This window comes from Mycena indigotica, assembly GCF_014461135.1.
Source record: "Mycena indigotica strain 171206Taipei chromosome Unknown Mind.scaff0004, whole genome shotgun sequence".
Lineage (NCBI taxonomy): Eukaryota > Fungi > Basidiomycota > Agaricomycetes > Agaricales > Mycenaceae > Mycena > Mycena indigotica.
In genome coordinates, this window is record NW_023503003.1 from 1,794,761 (window position 1) to 1,809,250 (window position 14,490).

At 51.1% G+C, this 14,490-nt stretch overlaps 6 protein-coding genes across 6 annotated transcripts; 4 read left to right on the plus strand and 2 right to left on the minus strand.

The window, feature by feature from the left end:
- Positions 1 to 731: 731 nt before the first annotated feature.
- Positions 732 to 1,334, plus strand: MIND_00434300 (uncharacterized protein; the record flags this gene model as incomplete). Its single annotated transcript, XM_037361158.1, has 1 exon — positions 732 to 1,334. One exon carries the CDS (start codon positions 732 to 734, stop codon positions 1,332 to 1,334), a length of 603 nt encoding a protein of 200 aa, XP_037221450.1.
- A 308-nt stretch (positions 1,335 to 1,642) lies between these two features.
- MIND_00434400 (Iron-binding protein isca) lies at positions 1,643 to 2,378 on the plus strand (the record flags this gene model as incomplete). Its single annotated transcript, XM_037361159.1, has 3 exons — positions 1,643 to 1,960; positions 2,015 to 2,250; positions 2,303 to 2,378. The coding sequence occupies 3 exons, from the start codon at positions 1,643 to 1,645 to the stop codon at positions 2,376 to 2,378; spliced, it is 630 nt and encodes a 209-aa protein (XP_037221451.1).
- Positions 2,379 to 2,796: 418 nt separating this feature from the next.
- MIND_00434500 (uncharacterized protein) lies at positions 2,797 to 3,783 on the minus strand (the record flags this gene model as incomplete). The annotated part of the gene is made up of 3 exons (XM_037361160.1): positions 2,797 to 2,850; positions 2,899 to 3,613; positions 3,662 to 3,783. 3 exons carry the CDS (start codon positions 3,781 to 3,783, stop codon positions 2,797 to 2,799), a joined length of 891 nt encoding a protein of 296 aa, XP_037221452.1.
- Positions 3,784 to 4,669: 886 nt separating this feature from the next.
- On the plus strand, positions 4,670 to 5,349 carry MIND_00434600 (MFS transporter; the record flags this gene model as incomplete). The annotated part of the gene is made up of 4 exons (XM_037361161.1): positions 4,670 to 4,834; positions 4,887 to 4,984; positions 5,034 to 5,151; positions 5,197 to 5,349. 4 exons carry the CDS (start codon positions 4,670 to 4,672, stop codon positions 5,347 to 5,349), a joined length of 534 nt encoding a protein of 177 aa, XP_037221453.1.
- Positions 5,350 to 9,982: 4,633 nt separating this feature from the next.
- On the minus strand, positions 9,983 to 10,647 carry MIND_00434700 (N-acetyltransferase domain-containing protein; the record flags this gene model as incomplete). The annotated part of the gene is made up of 2 exons (XM_037361162.1): positions 9,983 to 10,384; positions 10,438 to 10,647. The coding sequence occupies 2 exons, from the start codon at positions 10,645 to 10,647 to the stop codon at positions 9,983 to 9,985; spliced, it is 612 nt and encodes a 203-aa protein (XP_037221454.1).
- A 643-nt stretch (positions 10,648 to 11,290) lies between these two features.
- MIND_00434800 (Cytochrome P450) lies at positions 11,291 to 13,208 on the plus strand (the record flags this gene model as incomplete). The annotated part of the gene is made up of 6 exons (XM_037361163.1): positions 11,291 to 11,490; positions 11,544 to 11,775; positions 11,826 to 12,155; positions 12,204 to 12,348; positions 12,397 to 12,675; positions 12,724 to 13,208. The coding sequence occupies exons 1-6, from the start codon at positions 11,300 to 11,302 to the stop codon at positions 13,206 to 13,208; spliced, it is 1,662 nt and encodes a 553-aa protein (XP_037221455.1). The 5' UTR covers positions 11,291 to 11,299.
- Positions 13,209 to 14,490: the final 1,282 nt, after the last annotated feature.

The following is a 14,490-nucleotide window of genomic DNA, read 5'->3' on the forward strand; positions in this document are numbered from 1 at the left end:
AAGGTCCCAAGTAATATGAAATCAGATGGCAAGCGGAGGCTATCGTCGGGCAGATAATCGGATTTGATCTGATATGATTGCCAGTGTGGGGGAAAGAAAGCTAAGCCGAGATCGCTGCTCGCGTTGGTGTCGTGTTGGGGTTGGCGGGCGGGTGAGAATGGGATCGATGCTCATGCGTCCGGGGACTCGCGACCCACAGCTCCGAGAAGGGAATGGTCTAATATCGGACCTGTCCATCGAAGTCTCATGTCTTCGAGGTTCCGAGCCAAGTTGCTTGATTGATGCCTTGAACTAACACGCCAAAGGTTCGTGTGCTTACAACCCACACTGGCAGTGGATCTGGCCTGTGAACGCCGGGAAAGTAGCTCAGAGTCCGCGTGAGTAAAGTCGACACCACTCTTCGGAAAGCACTAGCAAGCAGCAGTGGAATAAAATGCACGACTTCTCATAGGCTGGGACGCGGTATCAATGGCCGTAAATGGAAAGTTGTTGACGACAAACGTGACCAGCATCAACCATCGCGAACCAGTGATTTCGCGTTATGCCGTCTTCCCTACACGACGGTACCGCGCCATCCCGATTCAACAGCATTTGCGCATGACTCGCAGCTCCGAAATGACTCGCGCGTCGGGGCGGGCCGCCCAATTGGGAAATAGACTGAAATTAGAAGCGCATAAAAGGTTGTCAAGTGCGTATACTATGTTTCCAGTCTACTGCTGCTGCTCGCTGGAATGTCTCGACAGGTCCACTTCTCCAACAATGTTTACTATACTTCGGCCCAGTCCCCATCACCTTCTGTCGCCTCCTTTGCTTCATATTGTCCACCATCTCCCGTCCCCACAGCATGCCTGGATCCGCTTCTTACCCCTCAATTGTGTGCCGCCCTCACGTTCCACATAACCGATTCCCCTTGTCCTGCGAAGCCATCCGCGTTACGAGCGCCAGCTACAACCCCTTCTGTGGCGAAACTTGAGGTAACCCATCCCGGGCTGGCCTATTTTGGCTGGAAAATACTGGTCACTGCGGCTGACGGCCACTGTGTCCGTATTGACGAGGTCCTCAAGGGGATTTATACCTCCCTCCGCCAGGGTGTCGATTCCGAGACCTTCCACAGTCTGCGTTCCCACCAGGCTGCAAACGTCACTAAAGCGTTTCAAACGCGCTCCCGGAATAGGGACGGGGAGGCCAACAAGGGTCTTAAACGCGTTGATTTGGTCACCAGTGTTCCCATTGACACAACTGGCAACAACTACCGCACACGCTTCGCCGGCCTGGTGCCAGTGCTGTCTAAAAGCCAGCCCAGTGTGCCCCTCTATGAGCTGAAGCTCATATAAAATTTCCGAACTGCGATACCCATAGACATTGACTGACATACCCCCACTCTGTAGCGTTACCCACCCCCGCCTGTGTTATTAGCCGTATTTGCTGTATTTGTTAGCTGTGTCTTTTCGGCGCGATATTGAATCTAACCCCCGTCTTATCTTATCCTGGTGTGCATCTGCGATATGCATCGCAGATGTCGTGACTGGCATCTGGCCAATCGGAAGGCCGGAATTTGGTGGCACAGCGTCACAGGTGTCTGGATCCGGTGTCACGGTCCTCCTTCGGTCCAGATTCTTTCTGTCTCTCTCCACACCACACCATGGCCGCCGTTGCTCGCCTGCAGCATGCCAGCCGCTTCTCCTCCCTCCCTTTCCTATATCCATGTCTGGCCACCGTTTCCGCCAATGCATCTGGCTCGACAAGACGAGCGATGATGTCAGCCTACAAGCCCTCACCACCGACCCCGAGCTTAGAGCAAGCATTGCCAACGCTGCAGTCCCCACCGCTGGTCCTCCCATCCGTAACGTCACTCTCCCCAGATGCCGCTGCCCCACAAACGGCAGCCCGACCTCCGCCCGCGCCCAAGCCAGAAAAACCGCGGCCTGTGCTTCGACCGACGAAGGCGGCACTAACCATTGTGCGTTTTCTGTCCTTTTCATACTGATTGGTTATGTCCTCATGTGCTACACAGACACCCTCCGCCGTTGCGCGTCTCTCAACGCTGTCGCAGGCGCCAACTCCACAGCTTATCCGAATCGGAGTCCGCAATAAGGGCTGCGCGGGGCTGTCATACCACCTAGAATACGTCGAGAAGCCGGGCAAGTTTGACGAGGTCGTCGAGCAGGACGGTGTCCGAGTGCTCATCGACAGCAAGGCGCTGTTTTCCATAATCGGGAGTGAGATGGACTGGGCGGAGGATGCACTCAGGTATGACCCCCCACTTCTTCCTCACCTCTTCCTAGCTAACAGTAACTCGCAGTGCCAAGTTTGCGTTCAAGAACCCGAACATCAAGGATGCATGTGGGTGTGGCGAGTCCTTCACGGTGGGACATTAGCCTATAGAGACGTGCATGCATGTATTTTTCACCGAGTCTGAGAACATTAATTTACAGCTTTGTATCCCTACGTTTTAACAACGCTCGCTCCCCACTGGCCATTTACTTTCCTAGTACAAGCTGAGACGACATTGATGACGGATTTGACTCAGCATTAGCAAGACTGAGATTCGCCATCGTCAGCACTACAACTTCCTCCCTTGTTAGGGCAGCATACTGGGAGATTTTTTGGAGGTCTATGCCGCGGCCTAGCGACTATGATCTGAACAATTTGCAATGCGTTGAGACTGAGGAAGATGTAGCAGGGAAACTTTCTTTTCTTCCCTTCCGACTATACAAGCAAATGAGGAATTCATCAGTGAGAACTAATAGTATTGGACGAGCGATATATACTTGTTACAGAAGGACCGATTCATACTTAACATTCTCCCGAGCCCTTTCGTTTTCTCAAACCACGACGAGTTCGTTTGATCTGGATTGGCACATTAGTAAAGTGAAGGTCTTTAGAATGCCAACGCACTTTGCCGCCAGTCCAGTCTGGTTGGCAATGTCCTGGCGCCGATGTTGCCCACGGATCGTAGTGGGCACCCAGTACAAGCGGCTCAGAGATGATTTGTACGCGCGGGTCCAAGAAAGTCGTCGTCTCTGAGTCATCCGGGTTCTGGTTTTCCTTCTCCTTGGAAGCGACGACGTGGATCGCAAGTGACTCAAGCGCTTGGCCTGCCTTTGAGTTCAATATTTTTTGCAGGATGGGCACGAAGACGGGGTTGATGTGTTGCTTGTAGCTGCGCAAGGCGAGATGTCTTAGTGCTGGGAAATGGGTCGGAGTAATGAAGTTGGAGATGGCGGCCCAGCGCTGCGGAGGGTCGAAGAGATGTAAATGCGTGAGTCTCGGGAACGAAAACTGCGATACTGCGCCTGGAGATGACCGCAAGCCAAGCCCGTCAACGGTGTCAAGGGTGATGCACAGTCGTGTCAGTCGTTTCATTCTGGTCAGAACCCGCAATGGTGTCCGGCCATAGGAGAAGTCGGCCAGCCGCACGACACCGGTACAGAGGGAGAGCAGCTTGGTGACGCTGGGGTCGTTTTGAGTGATATAGGGGTCGATTCGGATATAGCGTATCCAGCAAGCGGCACGCACGGGATGTGCTTCGAGGGTCTGGAGTAGAAGCGGCAGTGAGGGCGACCAGGTCAGCTGGGAAATTGTGAGGGTGTGGTAAAGCATTGGCTCAAGCCTTGGGAAGGAGTCAGAAACTAGGATTGAGTGCAGAGGAGGCGTCTACCAAATCCGGCATCTGTGAGCGACAAGAATAAGCTTGAGTGTGTTGGTGCCCTCCGCGACGGCCACTTCAAATATCGCCCGCTCTAGATCTTGTGGAAGCCTTGGGACGGCGTCGAGAGCCATGGTTGAGTGGATGAGGAAAGAGTCAGGGTTGATTTGAAGATCACGGAGCTTTCGACGGAAGTAAAAATTTGTTGTGGGAGTCAGAGAATCGGAACCGAGCCAAGCGATTATTGCGAAGATGACTTGCAAACTTGCAAGGAGACTCCGTTTGGGAGACGCATGTCTATTTGCCAGCGCCGTCCTACAAGCAGTTAATCACCTCTCTTTCGCTCCTTTTTGGTGTCCAGTTCTCTCAAGACATACTTGAAGCATCAATGATTTTGACAAGTTTTCATCCATGACCGAGGATTCGGAGGAACAAAATGAGTCGTCGTAGGATTCTCATGTGATAGAACGGGTGGAAGGATGATTAGGCGCTAGCAGTCCAATGATGGAAGTAGGCAGGGTACAATACGTCGTCGATAACATTGACGAGGTTGGGTCATAAGTGGTCGTGGTTCGGGGTAACGTTCGAACTCCTGCGGCTTTGAGATCCAGGCAAGTCACGGTCGCAGCAATTCACTCGCAACCTCTCGAGCTACCCATTGGCAAGCGAATTGCATTCCTAGAAAGACCCTTCAATACTTTCAACGTGGAGGTATGGCGCGAATGAGCTGCTGGCCATGTCGACAACATGTGGGTGAGAACGAAAGACGCGACACGGACACGTGATGGCCAGACCTCTTGCCGGCCAAGGATCAAAATTCCTCAGTTTCCCTCAGCTCAAAATAACCAGTCTAAATACAGAGACCTATGCCAATGACTTCACGCTCGACCGCTCGCTGTCTATCAGGGGCCCCGTCGAAGTTCTTTCCGTGGCAAACTCGGACAGCCTGAGCAAGGTCATCTGGTTGCGACATACTTAAGCCACCAGCGAAGCTCGGATCCGCGTCTCGACAGCACGCAGATGTTACTTCGCCCCATCCAATTCTTCGTTTTCTGGGTGATGCTCAAGGGAGTTCTGGGGAGTCCGAGAATCAACAGTCTCTTGGCTAACACCATCGTCGCGCGAAACAACATCTCTATGGTCGAATGCTGGGCGATTGAGCCTGGATTCCAGCTGTCCAACGTGGTGAGTCACTGGCAAAGCTGTCAAGATGCGCCAGCCATCTCACGAAATCAAGTCTGGGACAGTTGGTGACCAAGTCCTCCAGCTAGGCAATATCGCGAACGCAGTGTATATCATTATTCCTGACGACAACGGGAAGCCAAACGACGGCGGGTGAGGAAGACACATTTAACAGAGGCCGAGTGCTGGAAAGCTTATTTAGTTTGCACAACGGCGCACATTCGCAGTGGGTATTTGCCCTCACGGGTGGGGTCAATGTTAGTTTTCCCGAGGCGCCGGGCGGATTTTCAGTCGCGGCAGGGGGCATCTTCATTTCCACGGTAAGCATGCCATAGGTCTGTTAGCTTGGTTTCAGCTTTGTGAAGGACATACGCGGTACATCTACTTTGGGCCATCGAAGTCTGTGGGCCGCTGGATCGATTTTCATACAGGCCCCGTTCCCGGATGGGATTGCGGTTAACCACACTGTCGTTGCACAGAGCTCTTGTGAGGAATACGAATTAGCGAGAACGTTTTGAAGGAGTGGACCAAACTGGCAAGTGATTTGAAAATACGAAGACCAAGAAGGTTGCAGGGTCACTGAACAACGGTGCATATCGAGACTTGAAGGGATGCGGAAGCTGGTGAGAGAGAAAGAACGCGCACGTCATTCCGAGATGAAATGAAATATTTTAAGCCGTGATTGACGATCCGTCCCTCATTGCCTGCAGAGAAGAATTTGCGGGATAACGCGACACTGTCAATGGGCTCGCATAAACAGACAAGATTCGTTGCTTGAGGACAGTCTATGACAGTCCCCCGCGTGCACGTGGTGCTGTAATGGGAGCAATATTCATCGATTATCTCGACCGATCGATATGGACCTGGACCTTTACTGTCGGCGAAGAGGTCAGACGGCGGCAAACATAGCTCCGGCGCTACTGACCACGTTCACTATGCATACTCAATTTGGTTGAGCTACAACGAAGCAGTTTCCAATGGCCATGTGTGAGATCGAGATACTTAAGACCGTACCGTGACTACTTATGCGAAGCCTGAGTTTGATGCATGGCATTTGCACCCCATTGAGGCATTCATGGTTCAACTGGAAGGCGTTTGAGATAAGGTTTGGCAGCATTATCGTTCCGCGTGTCTTTGTATCATCTCGGATAAGAAATGAGACTTGGCGCCTGTGTCTTGGAACACCACTGCTTTATAGAGGGGACGAATCGAAGACTTCTCAGGAAAGTGCCGAAAACGTTGCAAGTTGTGGCTGACGATGGATCATGGGGGGGGTCGTTGGGCGGTATGTATTTCAGAGCAATGGGACAAGTGTGAGAAACGAGCTCGACACCACATTTAAGATGTGCGTCTGTGCCTTGTGCCAGCCATTTGCGGTCCAATGTTCTTTATGGTTGTCCCCTCCCGATGCTAGCAAATAATGCTTAAAATGAAGCCTGCCTTGTCAGAAAGGCGTCGCTGGAAGCAAAAAGTCGAACCAGGATGTGCGCACATCCAGCCACATTGGGCATCGAGGTGCTGTCTTTTGGTGTTTCTTCGTGCCCGCTCTCTTTTGAGTAGATGCGGTCCCGCTCACCATGGATTGCGAATGTATTTTGATAGGGTTCCAGCAAATGCGAGAACGAAAGACTTGGGAATACAGAGTCTGCCGATTCAGTCAAACATAGACAAGTAATTGAAACCGACACAGAAAGTTGGACTAAAAGCCACTCATGGCACCTTCTTGGTAGCGAAAAACCAATGGATGTGGGTGGCGAGCACTTGCATATGGCTACAAGACCGGGCCGTTGAAGACGATAGAATCCGGATGTTGTCGACATGTAACAAGTGAACGTTTGCGATAAAACAACGACGGCGTTGGCCAGGATAATTCTCGAACGCCTAAGTGGTTGTGGTCATATTTGTGCGCGAGAGACGAGGGTGGCAAGGGAGGCAAGGCAAGATAGGAAGGAGAAACTGTCAGTGAATCCAAACAATTGTTGACAGCGTGACGCCTTTGCTACTCGAACCGATTGAAGACTTCGGCATGCTTGACGATGTCGATGGTGCGCTGGCCTTTCCTCGTTTCAGGACGACAACCTCTCCTTCATCCATATAATCCCGCCCCCTACTTTTTTGTCAGCCAAGGTCCAACGCGGGTATGGGCCTTACCTTCGTCAAGAATCGTCAACCGGTCCTGCCCCTCCGAATGTCGGTCAGTCTTGTTTCTTCAAGTTCTGGACAAAGAAACCACCTAACTCAGACTCGCGTTTAGTTCCTCGAGCCTTGCGCCGTTGACCTTCGTTTCATTCGAAGTTCATTGATCTCGACCTCTGGGCGGTTTCTACACTGCCCACAGATTGACCGTGCCCCATCGCACGACGCATCAGGTTTCCGGGAGGCATTTCAGACGAGGACTGCAATTTCGACGAGTTGAATTCCAGGACATCTGAACGAATATTCGTGGTTTTCAAACAGTGTACTGGGGTTCACACATGCTCTTTCTCGCAGCAACTGCCGCCAACGATTTCTGTTGGGTTGCGTTCAGATATGGATGGATGAAAAGCAAACACCGACTCAACCGAGCATGGAAATTCAACTGTACCATCAAGCCCGGAATAGCGAACCTTGGAGAGTAAGTCGTTGTTATTTGGTGCTTGCAGGTCATCGAGTCTCAACAGGTTGTCCCAAATTCTGTTCTTAGTATGAAAAATCAACGGGAATCCCTCAACTCCCGGAGTGTACACTCACCAGATCGATGTTTCCTTTCCTGATTACTAGGTCAGTGGTTAGTCCAAAGACGGTGTCAAACTTATCATAAATTACCGGTTCAGCACAGAGGATATTCTGGTCAGTGATCGCCTGCAGGCCCTACCTCTCGTGAAGACGTTTGCAAGCACAGTCGCCAGCCCTTTCCATCTTTGTGTCCTTGCCGACCTTTCATTGTCATTGGACGCCGCCCTCTTCTACATCCAAACCCTGCTCTCTATCGGGATTTTGACTGGCCCAGGTCCTATCTGCGAATACTGATCACATTCTTGTGAAGAGCCTCGTCTCCGCTGGGTCCTACCAGCCCACACCCGCTTCACCGATCTCGCACAAGCCTTTGTGGACCTTCAGCTTAGCCGAGTATCGTTCAGTTGAGTTCAGCCAATATCAACCAAGCGCTGGTCCACCATGGCCAATTGATGAAGACTCGGCTCAACCAACCTTAACTCGCTCTTCAAGTGAAGATTTGTCGTCGTCGGGGTTTACGTCGAGTTATTAAGAGGGGTGACTTCGACCATTTGGAGCAAAGGTCGTGCGAGTTGAATCCATTCTGCGAAACGCATGTCGATGAACGCATCGAAGTTTGGTGGAAGACGCTACTTTGGCCGCTGGTGGTCGACAACCAAAGACAGATCTTTGAAGGGTCTCTCTTATACTCAACTTTGTCGGGCCTTCTCTCAAGCCTTCTCTTCGTGTTGGAGTTAATCAACATCTAAAAAGCAATATGAAAGTCATCAAGGCGGAGCAGTTGTTTACCACCGCGGGAATTCTCCAAAACCAAGACACAAAATGCGACGAATAGTTAGAAGGCCCGAGCTTGAGATCAACAGGCGAGCGGCTCTCCGAAGTGCCCCAGTCCGTCCTCGTCGAGCGGCCACAGTAGGGAGGCTTTGCGCGCCGTTTTGAACAAGCGTTTCTCAGGTCAACGGCATGTTTGGCGCTTGGATGGGAAAATTTCGTCAGCCAACGGAGAACGTCGTCCTTTCTTGGTCCTTCCGCTCATCGAATTTGAAAGCCCATTGACTTTCCCGGCGACGAGCAATCAAGTTGAGGCCATAACAAGTCGAAGACAACGACGGGCGGTGTGCGAAGGGTCCCTGGGCCATACCCCACAACTGGTAGGTTGATTGTGATTATGTCCCGACTCATAGGACTCTCTAGAGCACTGTCAGCTGGTATATATTTCAGACAACGAAGCGACACACCAAAGCCACACGAGCCATGGCACGAGCCCCAGTAACAAACATTCCCAGTAGGTCCTAGAATGGGGTAAAATCTATGGAACCCAGTGAGTTTGGTCTGATAGGTCCCCGGACGAGGCAGGTTACTTACTTCAATCAGCGCCTCTAAGTTTCCAAGTTTGAGTCATCGGCGAGAACAAGGTGTGGCTGACATTGTTGGAGGGGCTCAATGGCCTAGCACTAACTCAGGGTAGACTTGGGGGAAAGAGAAAACACACCAACCCAACTCCCACGGTCTACAGTTTAAAACTGATGTCCTTGCTCTTGCCTTTCAACTACCACCAACCGACTAAGGAGCACGATGCCTCTCTTTGACGTTCATCTACAAATCAACCTCCACTGGCAGTTTTTCCCAACCAACATCATTCAACCAGGGCCAGCGGCGGCGGCGGCGGCAGCCCAGAGCGATAATGTAAGGATAAAGAGATGATCAGTTCTTGGCCTCGTTGACATTAACCTAGACAAACATAACATCTACGCTTGCCGCTCCACCGCCGAAGCCAGACCCAGTACAAGCACCCATACGACAGGTATGTTGCGTCGTCTTGCCTCAACAGAAACTAGGTGTCATCGATCCAATGACTCACTCGTGTGTTCCTAGGTCGAGCCTGAAATCGTCGCTCGACTTCGCAAAGCATTTCAGTGGTAAACAAGGTAATGTCTCTCCTTGCAGCTTTTTTGCCTCGAGCTAATCGTAGTCTGCAGTTGACTGATTCCTTTCCAACGCTCTCCGCCCTACTGCTATAATTCTGCTGTACTATAACCACTGTATCTCTCCGCCATGGTCAGCATAGGCTTTTGTATATACTATATCTTCAACTAGCTACAGAACAACGCAGACAAGACAACAACTACAGTACTTCAATGTCATCGTCACTACTGCAACTACATTTGTGCAACCCTCATACGACCCGATCTCAACGATCAAGACAGCAAATCCATCTTTCAAGTCTTCCCTAGCAATGTCAAGTGTGGACTGCACTTGTTATCCATATTCTCAGGACCTTTTTGTCGCAAGGCATTGATGAGCTTACATAAGTAAGCACTGGTCAACTATGAATACAACTCTTCCATAGTCTCGCTCAGTGGCATCAACTTCAAAAGCGTCGTTTTCAAGGTACCAGATACTGGTTTGCTTCTAATGAAACGTATCCTCCCAATCTCAGCACGCCATCGTTCCAAACCGTAGCCCAAGATGATTTGTCGGTGACCCCATAATGCTCTCAAAGCCTAATTTTCGATAGAAGCTGCCTGCGGCAATATTACGCGGATTCATGATCAGCCACACTCCTTCAATACCCTCTTGCTGTAAATGTCGAGCAGCATGTTCGATAAGCCGCCGCCCCCAGCCTCTGCCTTGATGGGATACCAGGATATCGATGTGCAAGTGCGCCGGCGCAAAATCGAGCGTTGTTTGCGGGAGTTGGCGGAAGTCCTGAAGAAGACGAGCGTATGCTTGGTCGGCAGGTAAAGACATCCCTTCGAGCGGGTACCGCTTAGCAAGAACTGGCCACAAATTTTTGCGCGCAAAGTTTTCGTAGGTGGCTGTGTCCAGAGAGCCAACCTGCGGAGTTGACTGTGAATTAGATGCATTGAACCAGAAACAGCACGACAAACAATGTATCCGACCACTTTGCCGTCGTCTTCCTCCAGAACGAAGCCCCATGTGGTGGGGAGAGTCACGTAGGGGACTGCCCAAACAAGTCCGGGCAACTCGGGGAACTCATGGAGGTGCTCTGCGGTTCCTCCAGAGTCGGCTGTGAGCAAGCAGATGCGAGAGAGCGCAGGGGCATCGTCGATACACGCGCGACGGATTTTGAGGGGCATATTTCAGAGGCCTAGCATCAGAGGAGTGGCTTTTAATACGACAGGGAAAAACGGTCCATTTCTTTGCAGAAAGAGTTGTGACGAAATCGCCGTGATTAGCGCAGCTGCGTGGCAGAAACGCCGCTGGGCAGCAGCTCCTGTAGCATAGCTTAACGCCCCTGATCAAAGACTAAGGGTCGGTTAACTTGCCCTTGCTCCTCAATCGATCTGCAATTCTGTTCATGGACGTCTATTACACGCAACAGTAGATGCGAGAGAGGAAATGCGGAAGCTTTCAAATGTGCAGGATCCTCAGTCATGCATTGAAGTTCAGAAACGCTGAGCGCGATATTCATAGTCACGTGTGCGCGGCCATCTGAATCATCGCGATCAGATCAGTTTTTTTTTGTTGCATATTGACGACCACTGGTCAGAGTCTCTCACCACGTCTCAACGGAATGTCAACTGCCTCCACCACTTCTTGTCACTCTCATACGAGCCTCAAAAGTGGTCTTAAATCGACTCAGATTGAGTTGGCCAAGTTCTCACGCTTTACGGCGTCTTTTTCCCCAGATGGATGTCCCCTTGTCTGGATATGGGAAATCATCACATAGCTTGATGTGTAGGTCCACAGGCGACGTCGCAGTCATATCCTCCCTTCCCACTCTCCCTCATGTCCCTTGCGGCCCTCGATGTCGCTCTGCTGGTGGGCAAAGCCATCGGTGTACTCGGTTTCCTGCTTTTCGCTCGATTCCTCGTGTGGCTCGTCAATTTGCTTCTCGTCGCCCCAAGATTCGACCCACTCCGACATCTCCCGGGGCCAGACGGTGGCGCGCTTGAAAGTCATTTCAACCAAGTGAACGAGTGCGTCGTCTATCGGCTCTTTTTTCATGATTTCGCCTCACACTTCGCCGCAGCCCCGACATCACGCCCCAGGTGTACAAAGACTGGACTTCACGCTTCGGAAAGACGTTCAGATATCATGGATATGGAAGGCACGACTACCGCCTCATGTCTTTTGACCTGCGCGTTCTTTCGCACATTCTGTTGTCTCCAACGTATCAAAAGCCATGGCAAACACGCCAGTATCTCGGCAGACTGTTGGGGCGCGGCGTATTTAATATGGAAGGAGCCGAGCATCGATACCTGGTATGTTTACCTTCCCCTCTGTGAATGCCCACTGATCCGTTTTTCTGCAGAGAAAACTCATTGGTCCTGTGTTTACAGCACAGGCGGTCAAGGATGTGTCTGGAGTGTATTTCCAAAAGGCCGAAGAGCTCACTGATCGCTGGGAAACCCTTCTCTGTGCCGGCTCTGGTGACTCTGCAACCTTCGATGTCGCTCACTGGGTCCTCAGAACGACATTCGACATCTTTGGCCTCGCCGGTCTCGATTACCACTTCAACGCGCTCCTCGACGAGTCAGAAGCCGTATACTCGGCGTTTCGCACGATGTTTTGCATTTCTGACAAGTCATCACAACTCCGGGTCTTAAAGCAACTCTACTTGCCCGTGGTGGAACGAATTTGGGTATGTGCGATCATCTTCCATGACATACAATGCATTGATTTCTAATAGCCAGACGAAGCCGACATAATCACTCAACGTTGCTTGAAAACCATCCACGAATGTGGAATGGCGCTCATCGAAACCAAACGACAAGCCATTCTCGCTGAGAAATCCGACTTTCAGTCGCAAGAGAAAGACATGCTGAGTCTTTTGAGTACGTCTGACTCGTTTGGCTGATAACTTCAACTAACCGAGTTGTCAGTCAAATCCAACTTGGCCGCGGATCCGTCGGCGCGACTTAGCGACCGCGAACTCCTCGACCAAATTACGTCCTTCCTTTTCGCGGGCTCTGACACCACTGCGCTCGCCATCACTTGGTGTCTGCGCTACCTCTCCTTACATCCGAATATCCAACAAAAGCTACGAGAAGAACTTGGTGACGCAGGAACAACTTCCCAAGTCGACGTCCTCGATGGGCTCCCGTATCTTGATGCTGTTCTCCGCGAAACTCTGCGTTTTACACCACCAGTTCATGGAACCCGTGAGCGTGTTGTTATACTCTTGAGCGTAACTAACCAAAGACCACTAGTTCGCGTGGCTACTGTCGACGATCTCATACCCATTTCCTCTCCAGTGACTCTCCGCGACGGCACAGTCGTAACTGAAACCGAGCATATCCGGATTCGCAAAGGCACATTTGTGCATATCCCACTCGAGGGCATCAATATGTCAGAAGACATCTGGGGCTCCGATGCCCAAACTTTCAACCCCGATCGGTGGCTCTCCTCGTCGCACTCCGGCCCGATCCAAGCCTTCCCCGGTCTCGCCAACCTGATGTCATTCTCTTTCGGCCGCGCTGCCTGCCCAGGCTATCGCTTTGCTCTCGTGGAAGCCAAAGTGGTCATTGCTGCGCTTGTCCGCCAATTCTCCTTCGAGCCTGTTGTCGGGTTGGAGATCGGGATGTACAACTGTGTGATGACCAAGCCTTTCGTAAGGCAAGCTGGGAGATGCGCGAGCGATGGTGTTGGCCTGCCGCTGAAGGTCACGCGTGTCGACACGCAACACAGAGTCTAATATTACCCATTCATTCGTTCAACCATCCATTCTCTGTTCATGTGCACTGAGTTCATTCGTTTGCTTCATTGTAGCTATAGCATCGTAGAAGTATCTATCTCGCGTCTGGTCGTTCGTTACAGGGAAACAGTTGGGCTATTCGTACACTACTTATTGTATTTCTATGTCATATCTGTAAAACTGCATTGTGATTTGGGGGTTTCTTTCCTGTGCAGCCAAACTGTGAATGCACAATACCCAGACCCTCTCCCCTCAATCCCAGTAAGTATTACAGGCTATTTCCTAAATCGGCGATTCTAAGAGATTTTCAGTGGATTTGATGTATATCAGCTGCAAAACCTCCCAATGAGATCCAATTTGGCCTGACTGTCCTTTTGAGAGATTATCAGAGCTTATCAAGTTTATCAGACCATATAAGGACTTTTGGACCCAGAAATTAAAATCATGCAAAGCATTAAGCTCTCTGCATCTTCCCTCACAAGGTTTCTAGAGGACTCTGCTGAAGTAGTAGCAGTATCTATCTTTACCAACTCAAAAAGAAAGGAAGACAGAAGTAACTGGCTGACTTTCCATAAGGCCAGACTTCAGATTTGAGCTTTCTAAACGATAAGCCGAGCAGATGCCGGACAGCTGTCGGGACCCCATCAGCTTGTTACCTCACTTATAATCTGGTTTCTGTTGCACCAGAGCTTATATCTGGGAGGGGGGGGGTAGGGACCCCCCTCCAGACTTTCTGAGCTTGTTCAAAGCTGCATAGTCCGCCACATTCCCTTGGCGGCCCCTCGTTTGGGGCCGGCCATCTGTCGGTCCGGTTCGCAAAAGTTCGGATCATTTCTGTATATATCGATACTCCAGTGGCTTGACATTTTTTGGCTATGTCGTGCTATGGTGGACAAGGGTCGACACGCTGGAAACTGGGCAGAGGCATCACATTGTGTTCTTGTACTCTGAAGGTTGCATTTATCTGAGCTCCAGTGGCTTCTGGGAAGTCACAAAAGGATTAAAGATTTAACCAAATTTGTGCCGTCATCTGCCACTGGCACCGCTCGTCTGGCCGAAAGTACAATCTGAGCTTATGGAAAGTCAACCACTACCACTACACCATACAACTATACAACTATGCACACGTGGGAAGCACGTGACCGAGAACGAATCTGAACGATGCGTCGAGCTGTCGCCGAGCCCAACTCGACACCAGGGGACTGGGGAGGAGTGCTAGGAGGTTAGGAGTAGTGCCTGGCCCACAAGGGATGTACAATCATCCCCTCTGCAGCCAGGAACG